Raw genomic sequence first — 24,023 nt, 5'->3', positions numbered from 1 at the left:
TTTTGAAGTTTTAAAATATGTTCAAAAATATTTAATATTTGTGAAATAAAAAAATTATAAACCACGTGCTCTTGTACTTCAAAGACGTTATCCTCTCAACTTATTTACATATTAGATGGATACTCCATTCTTAAAAGAACTGTTCTACAGTGGTAAGTTTACGAATTTACAATCCCAGAAGACGGGATTTGATTTCCTGCAGTGGACACTATGACTCACTGAAGGTAGCCAAATGCCTCGTCATCTGATTAGTGACGCGCATGAATGGATTAACGAAATTCCCATTGTCCCTATCTATGATACTATCTAGCGAAGCCACAGCCAAGGGAACGGGCTTTGGATTTGGTTTCAAACAAGCTCATAAGAACGTTTCTTCACATTTACGTACACATAGTCTCTTAGCAAAGTAACAATATGAGATAAACCAATCTTTCGGATAAGGACGTTAACAAAACGATCACCAGTGAGGCTCTATGTTAGAGTAAACACGTATACATGTTGTGCATGGCTAAACAAAGAACTTTCAGCAAGTTGAAGGTGAATCGTTGATTATAGAAGGTTAATTGTCGATTTTGTTCCTCTAAGGAATGTTATTTAAAACATAATTGTACTTTTTTTCACGTAAATGGTTGTAAATAAAGCCACTTGACTTTATTTTTTTAGAGTAGACAAGAAACGAGACAAGTTGGAAAGAAAAGTTCTGGACAGCCAAGAAAGAGCCTTTTGGGACGTGCACCGGCCAGTGGTCAGTACAGTCTAATAAGAAGAGGAAATTTTAAACTATTATACTTGATGTATATAAACACTGTTTCATAAATTCTTTTTGCCTATCTGTTGAATTCTGGTATTGAACGAAAAGTTTCTTTGGTAGCGACTTGTGGGAGGTGAAAGGTGGATCAGAAATATAAAAAAAAAAAATAAACTGATTTTGAACTGTAATGAACATATTAAGAGGAAATATGGAAAACAACATATGCAGTTATCATGATTTTTATAGCAAGTAAAATAGTACGTTCAAGTGGAAAAAATAATAAAAAGGATTTCGAAACGTCCACCAGGAAATCATAATACGTTCTTCTTGTCAAAAATGTAAACAAAAAAGTCACCCACAGATTAACAAACAAGCTTCTTTGGTACTCATCGTATGTTATAATATGGTTACATATAAAATACATAAGTGCAGTCATAAATATTGAATAATTTCTAGCTATTACTTACTGAGATCTTCTACTGTTATATTAAAGTTTCATAAAGACGGAGGCGAGAAACTTTAAACAGGTGGGAACATCTACTTACTTTATAAATGAAAGCACTAATTAACTAGTAATGAAACAAATAGTAGTTGAGGACAGATTTAATATTTCTGACTAAAGTGACGCCATCTTCAGGGCAAAATTAGTGCATTTTTTGCAATTATAATTAAGTGGTAACCTTGAAGTCTTGTAACTCTAAAAAATGCGTTTCAACACCCTTGTTTAGCATGGAACAGATAGCCGATTGTATATTTTGTGTTCAAAAGACAATATAAAACAACGTCACTTAAAAACTTTATAAATTATTTGATATATAAAATTGTTTTAACAAATATGTACGATTGTAGTGAAACCCACAACATTAGCTCATTTACCACATTCTCACCTTTCAGTATCTATACATACATACGTTTTTTTTTCACTTTCGCATGTCAAATTTACGACTAGATGTTAAATATGATAGACTGCGTATCCCCACCACTTCGGGATCTCTATTTCTACAGATACCGCTCCTACTAAAGAGCATTTACTCCTTCGCTCAGTGTTATTTGTACCCATAATTCTGTTTTATTCAATTTCATCATAATTTTTTTTAAAATATTTATTCCAGCCAGGATGCGTGAACACTACAGAACATGATATTAAAAAAGCTTGCCGTATGAACAAGACAACAAGACGTGCTAAAGTAAGTCCATAGAAGTGATATTTCTCAGATGAAGTTGTCACGATAGATTTTACTTTAGATATTTTGTATACTGTATTTATATAGAATTCTGTGTGTTATTCTAATGATGTTACTCCCTAGCGTTTTTGGTCACTTTAAAAATCAGTAGTTTATTATGATTGTTATTAGGCTTCTGTGTTATTTATACCTTTACACACAATATTTTTGAAAAAGCCTATCGAATGATCACGTGACCGCTGTCGACGTTGTTACTTTCATGCTCGTGCCATTCCGTTTCAAACATCATACGAAATTGAAACGTAACCCTGACCAACAATTTTGTCGATAACAAAAATCAGTGTGTTTTGTTTATGCACTAAACTTGTCATAATGTACTGCTATTTAACACAGTCACGCTATTAATAATCACATGCTATGTTTTCATGAAGCGATAACGATTTAAGTCGAGCGTGCTTTCAGTTTTGTATATGTGAAGTGTTACTACATCATATAATAATATTCATTAACATTCCAACATACAATACTTCAACTGTCATTCAGTTTGTCTTCTTGGCATTTTATATCCTAAACACAGATGTACGAAAACTTGATTCTGGCCATAAAAAGTTAAAATCAATTTCAAAATATTAAACTGAAATTTGAAGTATAAGATTAATATTCATTTTGTCGAGACGTGACTGTTAACAGGAAACTTTCTTCTTTTATCACCAGTGAATTAATAAATAACAGATGTTAGTAATTACTAGAAGCGGTAAATCTACGGATTTACAACGCTAAAATCAGGGGTTTGATTCCCTTCGGTGGGCTCAGCAGATAGCCCGATGTGGCTTTGCTATAAGAAAACACTCATTACTAGAAACGTGTTATAAACTGAGCCGTTTACCTTAATTAAGTCTTTCAAGCGAAGAAAGGAAAATAATGTGAACATCGCGAACTCACGATTATAGAGGATGTTTACATGTATTCAACCGTTTCTGGTGACTCACCACCTACTTACAGTACTTGTCACCAGGTCTGATCACGCTGTATCTGAAAATAACACTGCAGCGTGGTTTCCGTTGCAAATACCATCAACGTGAGGTTGTCATGTCCAAAGCACACTCCACCTTGTTGATGCTTTCAATAATCTATCTAGTATAGAAGGACGATTGTCACCCATTTCAACAGTCCAATCATACAGAAATCCTTAGGCACAGCGTAAGGCGACTTGATTATGTTTTCGAAGAATGGAAATAGCGTGAATATTTATTTTATTCTTCAACTATAGAGATATATAAAGTTGAGCATATGCGTTGCGGAAGTATCTTATGATCACGTAACTTGTATGGCCTTCACAGGTGGATATCCACCTTGATTATATTGCGTAGTGTTCCCTGAGACACAGAAACGGTTTTTGTCACTGATTCTTGTGTTTGTAAATTCTTACCTGTTGCAAGACGCCACATTTGCTTAATACAGCTACAGTGCGATTTGTGACAGGTCCCTTTCTGGATGATCCTGGTACCCCAAACTGACTGCCATTCCTTTGTTTTCCGAATTCGTTATGTACATTCGTTATGTCGTCATTTAATTCGAAATTCCCAATCCGAAAACGTCTGCATGACATGAATTTATAAGTATATTGAGAAAAATATCCTAAAAGTATCGCTTTTTGTTAACATCATTCTATCTAATATTGCCAAACAATGTCAAAATGTAGTGCTGATATATGCCGTTCCACCGCGACATAAAGTCCGTTGTTAAAAAAATAAAACTTCGTTTCATTTTAATTTTCAAATTGTCAGGAAGTTATTTCTGGAAGTAAGGCCAACCCCATGTCCGAAGCGGATATAGAACGATCTACAGAAGCCCTGCGCAAAGAGGTTGGTGAACTGTATCATATTTTTACTAATTACTTGCTCTCTAGAATAACGTTGAGTAAACTGGTATTAGAATATTTCAAAGCAGCATTTTCATGTAAGAAGGTTTACCAGTTGATACTTGATAAGTTGCTTTAATCAATCAATAGAGTCACGTGATAGTTCGTAATCAAGTAAGGTATTTACACTGGTCACGATCGATGGTGGTTTTGTTGTGTTGTTTTTTGTTTTGAATTTCGCGCAAAGCTACTCGAGGGCTATCTGAGCTAGCCCTCCCTAATTCAGAAGTGTAAGACTAGAGGGAAAGCAGATGATAATCATCACCACCCACCGCAAACTCTTGGTCTAACCTTTTTACCAACGAATAGTGGGACTGACCGTTACATTATAACCCCTCCACGGTTGAAAGGGCGAGCATGTTTGGTGTGACGGGGATTCGAACCCGCGACACTCGGATCACGAGTCGAATGCCTTAACCACCTGACTATGCCAGGCCAAGACTAGAGGAAAGGCAGCTAGTTATCATCAACCATCACCAACTCTTGGGCTATTCTTTTACCAACGAATAGTGGGATTGACCGTCACTTTATAATGCCCCCACGACTGAACGGGCGAGTATGTTTGGTGTGACGGGGATTCGAACACGCGACCCTCAGATTACGAGTCGAGTGCCTTTACCACCTGGCCATGCCGGGCCCGATCGATGGTGGAGGAAACATACAAATCAATTCACGGTTTCTAGAATATGGTGCTTAACGAGTGTGATTTAAACGTCAGTGACTCCATGTTTTAAATATGTATCACTTAGCTTGAGAAATGAACGCTTACAAAGCTCTCTAATACTCGTAGTTACTAGCTTTTTTTAGTTGAAAATGTTTTTGTGTTTTTTTGCTCCACTGCATGGGATATTCCTCATTTCTTCGAACCTCAGCGGCACAGCGGTATGTCTACGGACTTACAACGCTGAAAATCTGGTTTCGATACCTGTGGTGAGAAGAGCACAGATAGTCCTTAGTGTAGCTTTACTACAGACAAACAATCCTTACCTTATTCCTCTAATTGGCTTACATGTTAACTAGGTTAAATGTTAGATGGAACTGTTATAGAAATACACAAAATATCCGGGTATTTACGTTTAAGTCTAAACACTTTTTTGGCTCGTTCATAACTTGTAGTTTATTTATGAAAACTTTAGCTTTTTGCTCTACGTTTCTTTTTCTTTTAAAAATGACAAAATACTCACTTCCGCCTCATTACAGATCACTTCCCTAAAGAGTAGGTTAGATCGAAGGAACGTCAAAATATCGAAAGTAGGTGAATCGTAAGTATTGTTTGTTCAAACAAATATATATTGTTTACTTTAATCGAAACCATATTCTTGAAACCTTTATTTTCAAGTGACTCATCACAGCAAAAGGTTGAAGAATATCAGAATTACTTGGTCAACCACATTATAACCACACGTTATAATCCGAGAGATTATTGTTTTGATAAATTGTAGCGACAGTCTCGTAAAAAGGATTATTTTGACTTTGTACACAGTGGAAATAACCCTAAGAATAATGTTATATTATAAAGTTATTCGTTTTTTTATTGACTCTCTTCTACTATATGTAAATCAAGATGCAGTGTTCATATCGTCGTTGAATAAAAATAACAGAATATATGTACAATATGCATTAAATTTCTCATATCGTAAGATACATTAATGATAAAAGCTATAGAATAAACAACAGTATATGTACAATTATACTTGTCGTCAGACGTTAGTATTAGGCCTATTATACCACGTATAATTTAAAAACATTTGTCGACAGCTTGTAAAAGGCTTACACACCATAACAGTTGTTAACGGTAAATATAATTTTTTTGTTTAACTTGTCTTAACACATTTAACGTCATTAATATTTTGTTGCATTCAAGATACGTTAGTTATTTCGAACAATATCAAGAGTATGATCCTTTCGTAACACCTCCTGAGCCGTCAAGCCCTTGGGTGTCTGACAGTCCGGAATTTTGGGAGATAGAAAAGCAGACGTAAGTACATATCAATACTTGGTTATTCCAATTCTTATTACATAAAGTAACGTTATATATGTGTGTTTATATATAAAGAGCTAACTTAAAAAAAAAGTAATTGTTATCACGTTGGATGTTAATATGAGTTAAAAGTGAGGGTAAAAATCGAAGTGGTGTAACAGTTTAGGTAAACACACTAAAAGAACGAAGCTATCATTACAGATGATACAAAGACAGTTGGATCTTACAATATCCCTATTCTAGTAAATAATAAAGATGTACCATAAATTAATCAGTTATGACTTGTGTTAAATGTGTTATATGAAGCCTTTTCAAGCATTATATGTGCAAAAACGGCTCGTTTGTGAACCTGATGATGACCGAAGAAGGTCGAAACGTTGTTCGCTCTTCTACGTAAAATATTTTCTCAACCCAAACGAGCCGTTTTTGCATATATATTTCTCTACAAGTGGGTTTTCTCTACATCACTGACTTTTCAAGCACTGATTAGGCAGAGCTTTTATAATTGTGCTCGTCTTACAGAAGTACTGAGGTAAAAATTTTAAAACCATGTCTCTTTGAAAAAAAAAAGCTACTGCATCCGTTTGATGGAGTCACATAGCTAGGATTAGATCTCGGCAGTTACAAGATTAGTTCGTGTTGAAGAAAGAAAACACTATAAAGATATTGGTTTTATAGCTATAAATAGATTTATAAGAGGATTAATTAGGCCTCTTCATTATAGCTGTGCCCGATTAACGTATTAACAAAGAAACATTTAAGTTATTAAGGCATTTTGTCAATACGAATGAAATCTGTAATGGTAAATTTGTAATATCAAACTAATAAATGGTCTTGGAAAGTAGCTGTACCATGATCAACAGTTTTGGTTGTAGAAACATGTATTTATTAAATAAATTATCCTGAATATATTCTAAATGAACCTGTTTGAGGAGGTGTGATGGAAATAATTTGAGAAGCTACGTGTTACAGTTTTCTAACTCGAGAAACAACGTAGTCTGGTTATATTTAAAAGTGGCATGATTAAAGAGTCAGTTATTCACTGTGATGTTTCATCTCAACCTTTGGTCTAGAGTCGTATTATATGATTTAGTTTGAACTGTCAAGTTTGAATAACAACGGTCAAAACTTTGGTAACATAACATTGTTTTTCTCTTCTTAGTAAAGAAGTTCCACCCAGAAGAGTTCGAAGGTGGGCATTTTCTCTCCAGGAGTTACTCAAAGACCTTGCCGGTCGGGAACAGTTTATCAAGTTCCTGGAGAAAGAATTCAGTGCAGAGAATCTCATGTGAGAACAAATCCAACACACTTTTCTCAAGCGTGGAAAAAAAAAATCACTGTTAATAGCTGTGTCAAGCTTCTTAACATTCAAATTAAAATATTTAACCACAGTAGTGACACCTCCCATTCTTCCAGCTAACTATGTCCTTATTCTAAATCAAGAACAATATATCAGTAATGCAGAAATTAAAGTATATTTGTAATTTTGAATGAAGAAATTTTCCTGTATGTGTTTAAAGGTAATACTCATGTTATGTTAGTTTATCGTGTTTTTCATTGTTGCTTTTTGTAATTAACTTTTATATATAAATGTTACTGTACCAGATTGGAACTATCAAAAAGTTGTTTTTAATACCACTTAAGTTTAAATCATTTCATTGTTTTAACAAGATTATGAAATACTACCTTTATTTATATTTTCATTAATCCATCTATTTATATTTCTCTCTTTAACAAGCAAGTTGTTTGAGGTGGTAAAGTAGATAAAGCTACCTTTTAGGAACATTTCTAATACCAAATAAGATTTCACCTTGTTTTGTAACTCACTCTTTTACTAAGACATTTCTATTTTTACTGGTATATACATTACTAGATTGTTTTGGTTTAGGAAGGAGCTTTGAAAAGAATTTTGAGATTTAGAGAACAAACACTATTATTTAGTTCTCCTTTTACAAAGCTACACCTCTGTTGAACAGTTACCTTATAAAAGTGATTTCCTGCAACTGTTCAAAATTTATATTTAGTAGCCTAATGAGGGATAAAGTTTCCCTGGGCAATATTTTGTTTCTTGTACCCACTAACCTTTCTCTCAGAGCCATAAATGTAAAATATTTCCTTGACTTTATCTTTTAGTCTTATCTGTGTCACCATATCATTTAACAAGAAACTATTTTAAGCAATAAGTAATAAAAGAATATTGAAATGATTGGAATCTGGTGATAGTTACACTTGCCAATTCCTGAAATTTCTTGTGTGTGAATTCTCAGAAGAAAAAGATTGGAATCTGGTGATAGTTACACTTGCCAGTTCCTGAAATTTCTTGTGTGTGAATTCTCAGAAGAAGAAAAAAAAGTAACAAAAATCTAATCAGTTGGGAAGGGGTGAACAGTGGCAAGTCTTGTTTAAGGTTCATAATTATATGTAAAGTAATGATGAAAATGATAACTCAGTTGTGTTTTGTTATTGTTGTAAACTGAGCAAGCTTCCAATTCATTTCTTCAAAGTAATTTGGGTCTATAAATATAAAGAATCTTCTTCAAAATCCATGGTATAACAAGTTGGCTATTCATTAATTTTTCTCTTGACAATCTCCATGACCTATGTGTAGACAGTTTAAAAGCTTTAAAACTTTTGTTGTATTTCAAATGAAGTGTGATTTTAAATGCAAATAGTACCTAACACTGTTTTTCTGAGAAGGTGAATGAAGTTTGGACAGAAAGTTCTCTTGCTTGTGATTATAAAAGCATGGAAGGTACAAAACTTTAGTGTTTCCAAAGAAAGTGATATTTGTAATGTTAAATTGAGTTAGCAAAGCAAGAGAAGTGTGATTCCAGCACAGAAGACTGACTGTTTCATGACCGGCTACCTATTATACACTGCACTGAAAGTAGTATAGAATATTAAATAAACTTCCACTGGAAATAATCCAAGAACACAACATCCCTTACAAACTGAAAAATGAACCTCTCTTGAAACTGCCGACAAAATAATCTATATGGACTTGGATACACAAATTTGTTCAGAAGCTCCTCACAAAGCACATCTGTGAGAACCTGTATGAGCAATTATTTAAGCATGTAATGACAGATACACGTATGCTGTTGCATTAAATGAAACACATATCTACTTAAATGTCTGCCAAAATCTTGGTGATTTATCTTCCTCTAAGTGATATAAGTTTTTAAAAAAATAGCAGAGAGCATGCTAAAAAAGTATTCTAAGAATATTATGATGGTTGAAAGCTACTACAGTTGTAACGGTGTATTATCCAAAGAGTCAAGAAATATTCAAGATAAGCTCTGTATATTATCAAGTTAAACATGCTGGTATCACCATACTACAAGAAATTACTACCTTTTGTACAAACTGTGTGTTTTCTTATAGCAAAGCCAGATTGGGCTATCTTCTATATCCACCAAAGGGAATTGGACCCCTGATTTTGGAAACTGAATTGAGTAGAACCTCAATTAACAAGCACCGCACTATTAAGGGCAGGTTTTTACAGTCTGTTTTATACTATGCGTAACCAAAATAAATCTTGCAATAACAGACACTTCAATATTTCAGATTTATGGTAGTGTCTTTATTCTCATTTTCTGTACAGGCACTTGATAAAGTGAGCAGTTTTCTTTGTATGTTTGTAGGGAATACAACTAAATTTCAAACATCCCACTACAAGGATGACCAATATCAGTATTCAGACATTTGTGGTATTTATTGGACCAGTTGTGAACCATTTACTGTAATAAACGTTTTCACAGATTCAAAGTGCATTCTTATTACTCTGGAGAATTCTCTTTATAAACACCTTGGATACATAAATTGATAAATTCCATATCATGTCCTCAGAACAGGGACCAGGTCAGCTTATTTCTTCTCTTGTACTTTGTTGCTCTCAAGAGTATCATATACCATGTCATGTAAACAGTCCAATGATACAAGGAGTGATCTGTTGCTTTATTTTTTGTTTGCAGTAAACTAAACACAAAATAAATGCGTAATGTTTAGCAGTTGAAACTCAGAAGAGAAGTACTGTGAAGCTTTTTGATCAGTAATAAAGAAAAAAAGGGCACAGCTAATCCACCCCACCCCCCTTGACAACACTCCACGTCATGGCACACAGCTAATCCACCCCACCCCCCTTGACAACACTCCACGTCATGGCACACAGCTAATCCACCCCACCCCCCTTGACAACACTCCACGTCATGGCACACAGCTAATCCACCTCCTTGATAACACTACATGTCATGGCACACAGCTAATCCACCTCCTTGATAACACTCCACGTCATGGCACACAGCTAATCCACTTCCTTGATAACACTACATGTCATGGCACACAGCTAATCCACCCCACCCCCCTTGACAACACTCCACGTCATGGCACACAGCTAATCCACCCCACCCCCCTTGACAACACTCCACGTCATGGCACACAGCTAATCCACCTCCTTGATAACACTACATGTCATGGCACACAGCTAATCCACCCCTTGAGAACACTCCATCTTATACCACATAGCTAGTCCACCCCCTTGACAACACTCCGTGTCATGGCACACAGCTAATTCATCTCCTTGATAACAGTCCATGTCATGGCAATGTGCAACCTGTGTTCTGCATACACCAAATACAATGAAGGCCTCAAAGTTCAGAACAGTCAGCATGGAATCCAGCTTTGTGTTGCTCCTTTTTTAATATTAAGGGCAACTTGCTTTAGAGAACACTTGGTCACTGTAAGAAGGGTGCTCTTAATATCAACATTTTGTTTATTTGAATTTAAGCACAAAGCTATGTTCTGCCAACCACAGGTATCAAAACCAAGTTTCTAGCATTGCAAGTCCACAGACATACCATTGTGCCACTAGGAGGCTAATGTTAATGTTCTGCTGTACATGATACTATCAAGAGCATCACATAGCCACAAGTTTAAGTCATCTTGCCAAACCTTCCACAAAATTCAAGTATAATTGTTGTTGTTGTAAAGCACTAAACCTGTACTGGGCCAGCTGCAGGAATCAAACCATATTCTTAGCATTATAAGCCCCACTCTTACTTCCACCACCATTGGATTTCAAATATAAACAGAAATTTATGGGTGTTCAAACACCACCTTTAAAGTTGTGGTTCACACACACTTGTAAAGAGGGCTTGCAAAACAAACCAAAGTGAAAGGGAGAAAGTACTGGCATCAGTGTGTTGTGTGAAAGACTTGTGTATGGGGGAATCTGTGCTACACAGCAATAGCTCGGAACCAGAGCCATCACAAAGAACACCATCATTGGCAGAAGAAAGGGTTGTACTTCCTTGGATTTATAAATTCTTCATACTTTACCATACAGTATTGTAAGGGGAGAAAAAGGTTAACGTCTCTTGATTATTGTAAGTGTTGTAGCACCTCACTATTGTTCTATTGGAAGTTGATTTGCCGTTTGTTTTAAAGTCCAAAGTGCTCATTTCGGTATTGAATTGGAGATAAAACAAAAATGTGACTAATATCTTCAGAAAATAATTTTGTTTTTTGCTTTTGTTTTGTTGCTCATCATTGGAGGTATTAGACTTCTTTGTTTGGTTATGTGTGATGGAAAAAGGCTAGTATCTGTAATGTTGAGCAAGGAATAATTATTTTAATTAGATGCATTATGGTCTTTATAAATACATTTTCACATCATTCAATATAATATTTTATAAGCTTGTTACCATTAAGTATCAGTTAGCTTGAAGAAGCTTCTAAAAGAGGAGGCAAAAGCTTTCTCGATATTTCACAAATAACTTAAACAGCTTAACTATTGTAGTATATAAATATCGGTTAGCAAAGCTCAGTAAGCTTGTTGTATCCTAAATGACAGATAGGTAAAGCAGCGTTTCAACTGGAACTTTGTAATGTGTAGACCAGCCTACTTCATAAACTCTAATACTGAACAAATCTCATCAGTAGCAGTATGCTGTAGATAAAACATAAATTAAACACTATGATTAAATAATATTTTTATCTTTAAATTAAGGCAAGTAACTCGGAGTTATTTATACATTAACTAGATTCCAATTAATTCATACTTTTACTTTAGGTTCTGGGATGCTGTGCAAGAATTAAAACAAGTACATTCCAAAGATGTTCCTGTTAAAGTTCAGGAAATATGGAAGTAAGTTTAGACCACTTATGGTATATAAAACAGTTTTATTTCTCCCAGATTTTAATGCATTGCAAATAGGATTTGTTTCTTTGTTTTTCAGCCAACACATATTTGGTTATTTGCTGTGTTCACTATGGGAAATCAAACCCTGGAGTTTAGCATTGTAAATCCATAAACTTACCACTGTCCCACTGGGGACAGTAAAGCAGTAATTAATTATCATATCAATATTGTCTCAAGTATTCAATTGATAAAGAAAGGTTATATGGGGGAAGTTATTGCTAGCTAGAAGATATATGGCTCTGTAATTGCCTACTGTAAAATATTTTTAAATAAATTAGTTGAATGACATATTTAGTACTCAGGTCCATGCAATACTATAAACATAAACAGTTGTTATTCTTAATTTTAAATTTTACTAAATATAGTGAATAACAATAATAAAAAATATAATTGTTAAATACGTTTTGTGTTACATTACCAAAAGAAGAAAGAAAGAAATGTACTTAGGCTCAGCATGCATTATAAGATTGACATTCAAATCTTACTGTTTGGTTAGACAAAAATAGCCCAAGGATAAGTGGTGGGTACTACTGAAAGGCAGATATCCAAAAATTAACAAATAATGTCTTTGTTGTCATTGTAAACCTTAACCTGAGAGGTATGGTGCAAAATATTCTTACAAACTGATTAATTTCAGAGCTTTAATTTGTTGTTAAGCCCAAAACTACATAATGGACTATCTGTACTCTGCCCACTACAGGTATCAAAACCTAATTTTTAGTGGTAAGCCCTCTGAATTATTGTGGAGCTTCCATCAGAGGATGGCTTTTAATAACTTGCGATTATTTATCCTAAAAAGCACTAAAATAAACACAAGTAAAAAAAGTTAATTATAAAATTAAATGTACTCATGATATGGTATTTTAAACACTTCTTTATGTTAACGTGGAATAAGATGAATGTGTGTAGCTGTTCTTTTACTACAGGCCCTCTTTGGCTCATCAGTAAGTTTGAAGACCTATGACACCAAAAACTGGGTTTCAGTAGACAATAGGCTTAGAAAAGATAGTCTATTGTGTACCTGTGTGTTTAACAGCAAAAACCTTTAATATGATGTTTGAGATTATTATACAAATTCGTCACAAAAGTACTGCCACCTATCAACAGAACTTAAAACTATATTTGTCTGGATGATAAGTGAATATCGTATATTTTAACTAATTGGTCATTATTAAGACAAACCAGGTAAGATTAAGAAGAAAAAAAAAACTACCTCGTGTCAATTAATTCTGATTTACTTTTAAAATAATAATGTTGTTGTAATTTATTAAGTAAAGAGTGTCAAATTAAATGTAACTAATGACTTAATTAATTTTTACAATTTAATGAGTTTACTAAATTATATGGTAGTTTTCCTACTGACTGTAGCCTTATTATCAAAGAACATTTATCACAACAAACAAAGTTAATGTTAAATAATTTTTCAAAAGAAAACACCTTGAAAATGCATCCTGAACTGACATTGAAATTATGAGTGGTATTGGTTAGCAAAAATTTTTTAAAATATTGATATTTCTAGTCATTAGTGAGAACAATGGAAAGTTTGGTATCTTGGACAAATATTATTGAAAATCTATACAGTTTATGTAAATTTAAACCAGTCAGAAACTCAGAAACATGAAAAAATGTTTTACTTTTGATAGTAAAATATACGTTAAAAGTACCTTTACAAAACTTTCTTGATTTATCAGCGAATACCTGGGCCCTGATGCTAACTCTCCAATAAACATCGATTCCAAAAGCTATGAACTTACCAAAAAGAATATCGAGAAGCCGAGCAGGTGGACATTTGATGAAGCAGCTGTAAGTTTTCAACTACTACATACTCTCAGTTATTAATAATTTATGTATATAGTATTAGCATAAGTCTAGGTCCAACAAGGAATAATTCTAGTTTTGTTACAAAATCCCATAAGAATGGAAACTACTGTTTGTAGAATGTTAAGAGTGTCTTTCCACGCTGCATCCTCATATTACTTTATAATTACAATAATTAGTTTGACTACATTACTACATATCAACTGCAGGGCACCAATAAAATAGCATCTGAGTGGGTTTGATACACTGATGTATGTTTTGTAAAGACATTTATTTTTAACTGCAGTAAATAGCCAGTAAAGTGAGGCTTTTTATGTTTTAACATAGCCGAATCTGAGAAAACTGAGAAAAACAAACTTAAAACTAAGGAATAAAACTCCCATAAGTTATTTCTGTGTATAATTAAAAGATTTACTCAACATAAGATACCTAGTGTCATTTCAAAAAATGTATTTTAGAAAATTGGCACGTTTATCTGCAACTATGAGTGTAAAAGTCATTGAAACTTTTAAATAGCAAAAAAGTATCATTAAAATAGTTTTAACAATAAATCAGTAGAAAAATCTTAGAGAAATACGTTTAGAAATACAAGGTATACATGAAGTTAAAATCAACAATAGAATTATTCAAGAAAATTGTAAGAAAGTGATCTACACGAAACCTACAGATACAAAAGGAGAGATACAATAGAATTAATTATTCAAAGGAAATTGTAAGAAAGTGATCTATATGAGAGATACAATAGAATTATTGAAAGGAAATTGTAAGAAAATGATCTACACCAAAGCTACAGATACAATAGAATTATTGAAGGGAAATTGTAAGAAAGTGATCTTCACAAAACTACAGATACAAAGGGAGAGAAGTCATGCGTGAAACTAATAAAGTTTTGGCATTTCAGGAAGAATAACAAAAATGTAAAGAAACAATGTGCTGTGTAAAAAATATGGTAAAAGAAGACCCTAGTTGTTGTTGTTTTTTAGTTTTGGAAGAATTCTGTGGGGCAATGTGATTGTAAAAGTTTCAGCAAAAGGAACTAGAAATCAAATGCAATTGTGAATTAACAATGCTCTGGAGATGATATTCTGCAGCATGAGTAAGAATGAAGTGTGAAAAATGATGATATTACAAGGAATAAACATTATCACAACATTCTGGTTTGTTGCATAATAAAATTAAATGACCCTGGCTTTGCATTTCTCAGCAATATAATGATTTAAAACATACAGTCCTAATAAATGAAAAATATTTCGATATGGGATTTTTATATTATAAACCAAACTTGTGTTTTAACCTTAAATTTACTGTGATGTCACTGAAAAGGCTTTTTATATAAACTAAACTATTTTATAATTTTTTTCTACATTTGACAAGAAATGGAAAGCTTACTATTGACTATCTGCAAATGTTGTATGACTTCTTTAGTTATTACTACTCTAGGCTTTGTGTGTTTTCATTGGCTGATAATTGTTGGAGGTTTTGACCTGACATTGTCCAGGTTTTTCTTATTATGGTCAGCTCAGCTTGCATTAATAATATTGTTGTCCATATTAGTCAAATGAGTTAGATATCTCAAAGCAGTTATATATCTTGCTTTAGTCTATATATAAATGTATTTTAAATGTAACTATAAATAAATAGGGTTAGTGTTTGGACATTTTATCTGAGATAACTTCATATGTATATTTATTCAATGACTCTCATTTCTACTTCTTCATTTTTTACTGTTTTTGTATTTAACAAAACACTGATCATTTTACAGTGAAAATCATCGTCTTCTTCTTATATTCTTTACCATGATGCATATTTTAACCAACTCAGTCTTCAAACCTTTTGTTGTTGTTAATTAGCTTGTTTATCATAAAAAAAGAAAATTAAAATTATGAAATGGCCCACCTAAAGTATCAGTTAATTCGACTGAAAACTTAGAGCACCAGTTTAAAATTAATGTTGCAAAAAATAAGCCAACTAGCTTAAGGTATCTTTTGGATACTGTATTGCATACATAGAAAGAAATACCGATTAATAGTCTTAAAAAACTGATAAATCCATAGCTATTTAATATTAATAAGAACCTACTAAACATGGAATACTCAGTTTATTGTGTTCCAACATTAACTACTTATTTCTAATATACTAATATTAAGACAGTTAAATTAAAACAACACTTTTAATTTTGCATTTAATGAAATATTTTGTTCATAAATTGGACTGAGACTCCTGACTGATGTTCCTTACATGATTATCACTTGACATTATGGTTTTTAAGATCATAATCGTTGAATTTTTAAGTAGAAATTATTGATTTCTATTTTTACATGTTTCCTAGAAAACAATTTTCAAAGAACAGAAAAATTCAAGAGAAAATGTTATACCATATACACTGTTTTTCATAAGCAGTCTTTTTTTTTACTAATCGATACAGGCCCATCTTTACCACCTCATGAAGAATGACAGTTATCAGAGGTATTTAAGATCAGAGATGTACAAGGAATACCTCAGTGGAACAAAGAAAAAAGTAAATTGCTGTTTCTTTTATGTATTACTAATAGACAGTAATTTTATGGTCAGCTGTATTGCATTACTTCAACAATCGTTTTATCACCAACTGTACTGCATTACTTAAATCATTCAAAAATCATTGTGACACTTTTTTTAGCCTGAAAAATTTTAAAACTGTTTGGAAGTGCTTTCAACAAAATATATTTGTTGATATTTGAATTTCTACAGTTACTTTATTATGAGGCATATAAAAATAATTTAAGTTGCTATGAACTCTTACGTTAATATAAAGCTTACCTAAAGCATCCACAAAGTTCTCCCACTGATAAGTTAAAATGTCAAGAAAACATTTAAAAATGGTCCCTTATTAATCAAAAATAACAAACAATTAGCGTTACTGCAATAACTTTTATTTATCATAACTTTCAGAAGCAGGTAGTTCTATTTTTCGTTCATACTTCAATAATCAGTTTTTTTCTACTTGCATCATTCTGTAGTCCTCAATAAAAGGTATCCGCTCAGTGATCTTTCCAGGCAGGAAGGACCAGAATTCAACCTAATATTTGTGGTCACACTACTATGTGCACAGGTAAGACAGAAGAAGATGAAATACAATTGAGATACATAACTGTATCACTAGTGTTTTACCTTTACTCACTTTCTATGTGATATATTTTTTGTAAAAAATCTATTCCTTATTTGCTAATCATTCATTATATTTTACTAATGAAGTTAAAACTTTCATTTTTGTCAAATAATTTTATGCATTAGAACCTTACTGAAAAGAAAAGCAACTCTTAAACTTGATTTTAAAATATCTGATTTTAACTGATTTTCACAAAACTGTGATGTAGTAAAGGTTTCATGATGTCAAAATAAGCATGTTAATGGTAAGTCTTTTTATAAAAAAGAAAGATTTGAATATCACAAGCAAACTGCCAAAAAAAAACCACTACATCAAACATTTTATTTAAGTCAAAAGTAATTCACGTAATTTGAGTTTTTTCAAATTTCATGATTCTTTTTTTTTCAAACTTATACGTGTGCATGGTGTAATAATAAGTTGTGTAAGTTAATAATTGAAAGTTCTTCAGATTGCTACAAGTAAGAAAGTAATTTGTAACATTAAAATAATTAGTTTGTAGATCTGAAACAGTAATTTCCAATAAATAATAATCAAATGTCTGTCACACATTGTACCTCCTGAATGGTTAATTGTAGACAAAAATATGTGTGTGTGCATACATGTATATGTATATATCAAAATACTTTTTCTCAAGAGAACATTACTGGAAATTATTTAGTTCTTGTGATTCCTAAAATTTTATATCAACATCAGCATAAATCCATGTCTTGTACAAAGACTGTGCTGAATGGTCAATCTGAGGAAAAATTTATTAAGAACAAAAATGTTTCTTTTTTGAGAGAATTTCACAAAGAAATGGGACTTCCTCTGTCAACTGATTAAAAGAAATATTTAAAAGATAAAAGCATTAATGGAGGAATGCATAAAAGAGGAATGTGTTTTAGCATATATTTACTGTTGTTCAGTTTATATTTATTCCCCATGTTGGTGTTATATATGTGCATCATTTTATTGCACCATGTCAAATAAATTGATTTGAACTGAATATCTTTTCTTTGACACTTTTTCATAAAAATGATAACTGTCAAAAAACACTCACTTCTTTTTTCTTGCACTCAGCAAAAAGACAAGGAGTAGTGGCATCAGGGGTATAGAGTTTTTACACCCGATGGGAGGATGATTTTTGCAGCCACTTATGTGGACTGTTCAATTTTCAAATTGGTAATCTCTGATTATGTGAACCTAAAAGCTGTAAACATGCAGTCACAGAGTAATCTTGTTGCCACGATACTTGCATGTATACTTAGGCCTACTGACTGATACTTACGAACTATCGCTTAGATCGAAAAGCTTAGAAGCATGCCTATATTAAAGATGTACATTTCGGCTATTGAAAAAGCCTACATCTAGTCCTAATTATGTAATTCGATTGGTAAGAACACAAGAATCACAAGAACAAACACACAATTTCTAGGCCTGTGATGCAATAAAACAGTTCAACAGACCAAACTGTAGGGGAATGATTGTATGCACCATACCCCCCACCTAAAATGAAGGGGAGGATGTATACCTCCATCCCCCCCAGGATCTATGCCCCTGAGTGGCATCTATTGAAAAAAAATCTCCCTAGTTACTTAATGAAGGTGAGCACTATTGTGCTGGATGTGCCAATTTCACCAAGACCAAAATGCATTTGCCATTAATACATTACATTCAGGTTCCAATGTCCTTTGCTTAAAAACAAATGAAATACAATGTTTGTTATTGAAGTAATACATGGAATACCAAAAGATGGTTGTAAATAGCCTACTAGAAGATCTTGTTGTGTAATGCTATGATCCAAGGCATTGGGTAAACTGCACATTTTGTATTTATTCTCACTGTATTTTAAGAAAATTACCATTGGGTTGTTTATAAAGGTATCTGATAGTTTTTAATAAATGATAGTACTAGCTTCTAATATTTTTAGAAAGCTTGCAAAAAATCTACTGACTCCTTTGAATAATTCCTTTCAAAATTATAAGCTAGATATTTTCAAATAACTTTAGAATACTTCTCAGATATTACAAATCATTCCATTTAGGATCAGCGTTGGCCCGAGCGGAAGAATCTTTCACATGATGAGGACCAGTTATCATTCATAAACTGAACTAGTCATCTTCATTTCTGAGAAGAAAAACAGGAAACTTGAATGTTATCATTGGTGGGACAGGACTTTTGTCATCTAATTTGTTAGATGTCTCTTGAGTGTGATTGGACCATCCCACTTAATTTTTATTATTGACATTATTTTATTCTATAATCATGCCCTGTATCACAAGTTTGAGGACATATTTTACATCTCCTAGTGTTATAAAATGACTTAACTGTATATGAACATTCAATTTAAAACTTAGCAAACCCTAAGAAGCTATGTAGAAGTAAAGGGTCATTTGGACCAATTCAACTTTAATAACAAAGCAGAAATTAAGAAAGAGATTGCTTCCTGTTCTGCCTTCTCTATATAATAAGATTTTGCACTGTTATTGGTGTATGTAATAACCTTTAGCTAAAGTTTTATTTCCTATAAGCTTTGTCATTCAGTGCAAATAATTATGCATAGTGGATTTCAAATGAGCAGGTGAACGTAACATTTGTAAAAAAATGTAATACTAAGGAATTTTAAATAACAGTAGTAATTTAAATGCCCTCCAGTGGCACAGCAGTATGTTAGCAGACATATAATGATAGAATCTGGGTTTTGATAACCCGTGATGGGCAGAGCACAAATATCCCATTGTGTAGACTTGTGCTTAATTATAAATAAGCAAATAAATTTAAACTGTCTAAAAAAAAAAAAGGTTAGATGTGTTGTGAATAAACAACAAGCAAGGTTAACAAATAAAACTTTAAAATAAAAACAACACGAAAAAGTTCCAGCTAATGTTGTCATAGTATTAATTTTAAGATTAATGTAAAAAATACATGATTCCTTCTGTGATGTAGCATGTTCTTTAAGTTTAATTTTTAAATAACATGTAAAAATAAAGGGAAAAAAATCTATGTCATAAAAGGACTAATAAAGTTTCACAATTGCAAAATTATGTCTCAAGCTAATTTACAGCTTTATTACCTATTTGGGAACTCTGTATTTGACTCAGAACTCTGGTGATTTAGGCCTAAACTTCAGGGAACTGCTGCTTGAGCTGAGGGAAATTGTTCTATGTTAAATTTTAAACTGTAAAATATATATTTAATTACTGTTGTTCATTCAGTTGCATTACCGGTATCCAGTTGTTTTATGCAAGAAATTAATAACATTCACCATATCCAAACAGGGTTTGAATCAACAAATGGCTCTAACGTAGCATTTCACATTCACTTATAGAACAGTAACCAATGGATACAACAATCGTCAAAACCATATTATAACACATGAAGTGTTACAAGTTGAGAAGGTGTCATTTTTCAAGAGTCTCAAAGTCAAAATTGAGTAAATTGAAACGTTCCTGAGTATGTTTCCTACTAACAGTAGTACTATTAACTTACTAACAGTATTAACAGTAGTACTATTAACTTACTAACAGTATTAACTACTAACACTAGTACTATTAACTTACTAACAGTATTAACTACTAACACTAGTACTATTAACTTACTAACAGTATTAACTACTAACAGTAGTCCTATTAACTTACTAACAGTATTAACTACTAACACTAGTACTATTAACTTAATAACAGTACTAACAGTATTAACTACTAACATAACTACTATTAACTTACTAACGGTATTAACAACTAACAGTGGTACTATTAACATACTAACACTACTAACAGTAGTCCCATTAACTTACTAACAGTATTAACTACTAACAGTAGTCCCATTAACTTACTAACAGTATTAACTACTAATAGTAGTACTATTAACTTACTAACAGTATTAACTACTAACACTAGTACTATTAACTTACTAACACTATTAACTACTAACACTAGTAACTATTATTAACTTACTATTAACAGTATTAACAACAGTAACAGTAACTACTATTAACTTACTAACTACTAACAATAAACACTATTAACTTACTAACAGTACAAACACAGTATTAACTACTAACAGTAGTACTATTAACTTAACAGTATTAACAGTACTAACTAACTGGTACTATTAACTTACTAACAGTATTAACTACTAACAGTAGTACTATTAACTTACTAACACTATTAACTACTAACACTAGTACTATTAACTTACTAACAGTATTACTAACTAACAGTACACTATTAACTACTAACAGTAGTACTACTTAACTTACTAACAGTAGTACTATTAACTTACTAACAGTATTAACAACTAACAGTACTATTAACTTACTAACAGTATTAACTTTACTAACAGTAGTACTATTAACTTACTAACAGTATTAACTACTAACACTAACAGTAATACTATTAACTTACTAACAGTAAACAACTAACAGTAATACTATTAACTTACTAACAGTAGTACTATTAACTTAATAACAGTATTAACTACTAACAGTAATACTATTAACTTACTAACAGTAGTACTATTAACTTAATAACAGTATTAACTACTAACAGTAGTACTATTAACTTACTAACAGTAACTATTATTATTAACTACTAACAGTAACAGTAACACTATTAACTTACTAACAGTAATAACTATTAACTTACTAACAGTAGTACTATTAACTTACTAACAGTATTAACTACTTACTAACACTATTAACTACTAACAGTATTAACTACTTAACAGTACTATTAACTTACTAACACTATTAACTACTAACAGTAGTACTATTAACTTACTAACAGTAGTATACTAACTTAACTTACTAACAGTATTATTACTACTAACACTGGTAACATACTAACAGTAGTACTAACAGTACTAACAGTAATTATTAACTACTAACAGTAGTACTATTACTAACAGTATAACTACTAACAGTAGTTACTAACAGTACTATTAACTTACTAACAGTATTAACTACTAACAGTAGTACTATTAACTTACTAACAGTATTAACTACTAACAGTAGTACTATTAACTTACTAACAGTAGTATACTGTTAACTTACTAACAGTATTAACTACTAACACTGGTACCATTAACTTAATAACAGTACTAACAGTATTAACTACTAACACTAGTACTATTAACTTACTAACTGTATTAACTACTAACAGTAGTACTATTAACTTACTAACAGTATTACTGACAGTAGTACTATTAACTTACTAACAGTATTAACTACTAACAGTAGTACTATTAACTTACTAACAGTAGTACTATTAACTAATAACAGTATTAACTACTAACAGTAGTACTATTAACTTACTAACACTACTAACAGTAGTCCCATTAACTTACTAACAGTATTAACAGTAGTACTATTAACTTACTAACAGTATTAACTACTAACACTAGTACTATTAACTTACTAACAGTATTAACTACTAACAGTAGTACCATTAACTTACTAACAGTATTAACAACTAACAGTAGTACTATTAACTTACTAACTACTAACAGTAACACTATTAACTTACTAACAGTACAAACAGTACTACTAACTACTAACAGTAGTACTATTAACTTACTAACAGTATTAACAACTAAGAGTAGTACTATTAACTTACTAACTACTAACAGTAACACTATTAACTTACTAACAGTATTAACAACTAACAGTAGTACTATTAACTTACTAACATTATTAACTACTAACGGTAGTACTATTATCTTACTAACAGTATTAACTACTAACAGTAATACTATTAACTTACTAACAGTAGTACTATTAACTTACTAACAGTATTAACTACTAACAGTAATACTATTAACTTACTAACAGTATTAACTACTAACAGTAGTACTATTAACTTACTAACAGTATTAACTACTAACAGTAGTACTATTAACTTACTAACAGTAGTACTATTAACTTACTAACAGTAATACTATTAACTTACTAACAGTATTAACTACTGACAGTAGTACTATTAACTTACTAACAGTATTAACTACTAACAGTAATACTATTAACTTACTAACAGTAGTACTATTAAATTAATAACAGTATTAACTACTAACAGTATTAACTACTAATAGTAGTACTATTAACTTACTAACAGTATTAACTACTAACACTAGTACTATTAACTTACTAACAGTATTAACTACTAACACTAGTACTATTAACTTACTAACACTAGTACTATTAACTTACTAACTACTAACAGTAACACTATTAACTTACTAACAGTACAAACAGTACTACTAACTACTAACAGTAGTACTATTAACTTACTAACAGTATTAACAACTAACAGTAGTCCCATTAACTTACTTACTACTAACAGTAGTACTATTAACTTACTTACTACTAACAGGAATACTAACTACTAAGAGTAGTACTATTAACTTAATAACAGTATTAACTACTAACAGTAGTACTATTAACTTACTAACAGTATTAACTACTAATAGTAGTACTATTAACTTACTAACTACTAACAGGAATACTATTAACTTACTAACAGTATTAACTACTAACAGTAGTACTATTAACTTACTAACAGTATTAACTACTAACAGTAGCACTATTAACTTACTAACAGTTTTAACTACTAACAGTAGTACTATTAACTTACTAACTACTAACAGGATAACTATTAACTTACTAACAGTACAAACAGTACTACTAACTACTAACAGTAGTACTATTAACTTACTAACAGTACAAACAGTACTACTAACTACTAACAGTAGTACAATTAACTTACTAACAGTAGTACTATTAACTTACTAACTACTAACAGGAATACTAACTACAAACAGTAGTACTATTAACTTACTAACTACTAACAGGAATACTATCTACTAACAGTAGTACTATTAACTTACTAACTACTAACAGGAATACTAACTACAAACAGTAGTACTATTAACTTACTAACTACTAACAGGAATACTATTAACTTACTAACAGTATTAACTACTAACAGTAGCACTATTAACTTACTAACAGTTTTAACTACTAACAGTAGTACTATTAACTTACTAA

General features: G+C 31.8%; 1 protein-coding gene across 3 annotated transcripts in view; it reads left to right on the top strand.

The window, feature by feature from the left end:
- LOC143229098 (regulator of G-protein signaling 7-like) overlaps positions 1 to 20,022 on the top strand; it is a 73,649-nt gene extending 53,627 nt beyond the window's left edge. For all 3 annotated transcript variants that reach the window (XM_076460926.1, XM_076460937.1, XM_076460944.1), the window contains 11 exons: positions 664 to 745; positions 1,864 to 1,938; positions 3,723 to 3,800; positions 5,057 to 5,118; positions 5,721 to 5,834; positions 7,000 to 7,125; positions 11,908 to 11,982; positions 13,728 to 13,839; positions 16,280 to 16,372; positions 16,854 to 16,945; positions 19,026 to 20,022. In XM_076460926.1, coding sequence (XP_076317041.1) covers positions 664 to 745; positions 1,864 to 1,938; positions 3,723 to 3,800; positions 5,057 to 5,118; positions 5,721 to 5,834; positions 7,000 to 7,125; positions 11,908 to 11,982; positions 13,728 to 13,839; positions 16,280 to 16,372; positions 16,854 to 16,916 — 880 coding nt within the window. In that variant the 3' untranslated portion in view covers positions 16,917 to 16,945; positions 19,026 to 20,022. The remainder of the gene's footprint in view (positions 1 to 663; positions 746 to 1,863; positions 1,939 to 3,722; positions 3,801 to 5,056; positions 5,119 to 5,720; positions 5,835 to 6,999; positions 7,126 to 11,907; positions 11,983 to 13,727; positions 13,840 to 16,279; positions 16,373 to 16,853; positions 16,946 to 19,025) is intronic.
- The last annotated feature ends 4,001 nt before the right edge of the window (positions 20,023 to 24,023 follow it).

Source organism: Tachypleus tridentatus, chromosome 1, assembly GCF_004210375.1.
Source record: "Tachypleus tridentatus isolate NWPU-2018 chromosome 1, ASM421037v1, whole genome shotgun sequence".
Taxonomy (NCBI): domain Eukaryota; kingdom Metazoa; phylum Arthropoda; class Merostomata; order Xiphosura; family Limulidae; genus Tachypleus; species Tachypleus tridentatus.
Note: the sequence above shows the minus strand (reverse complement) of the source record. Positions and strands in the feature narration are given on the sequence as shown.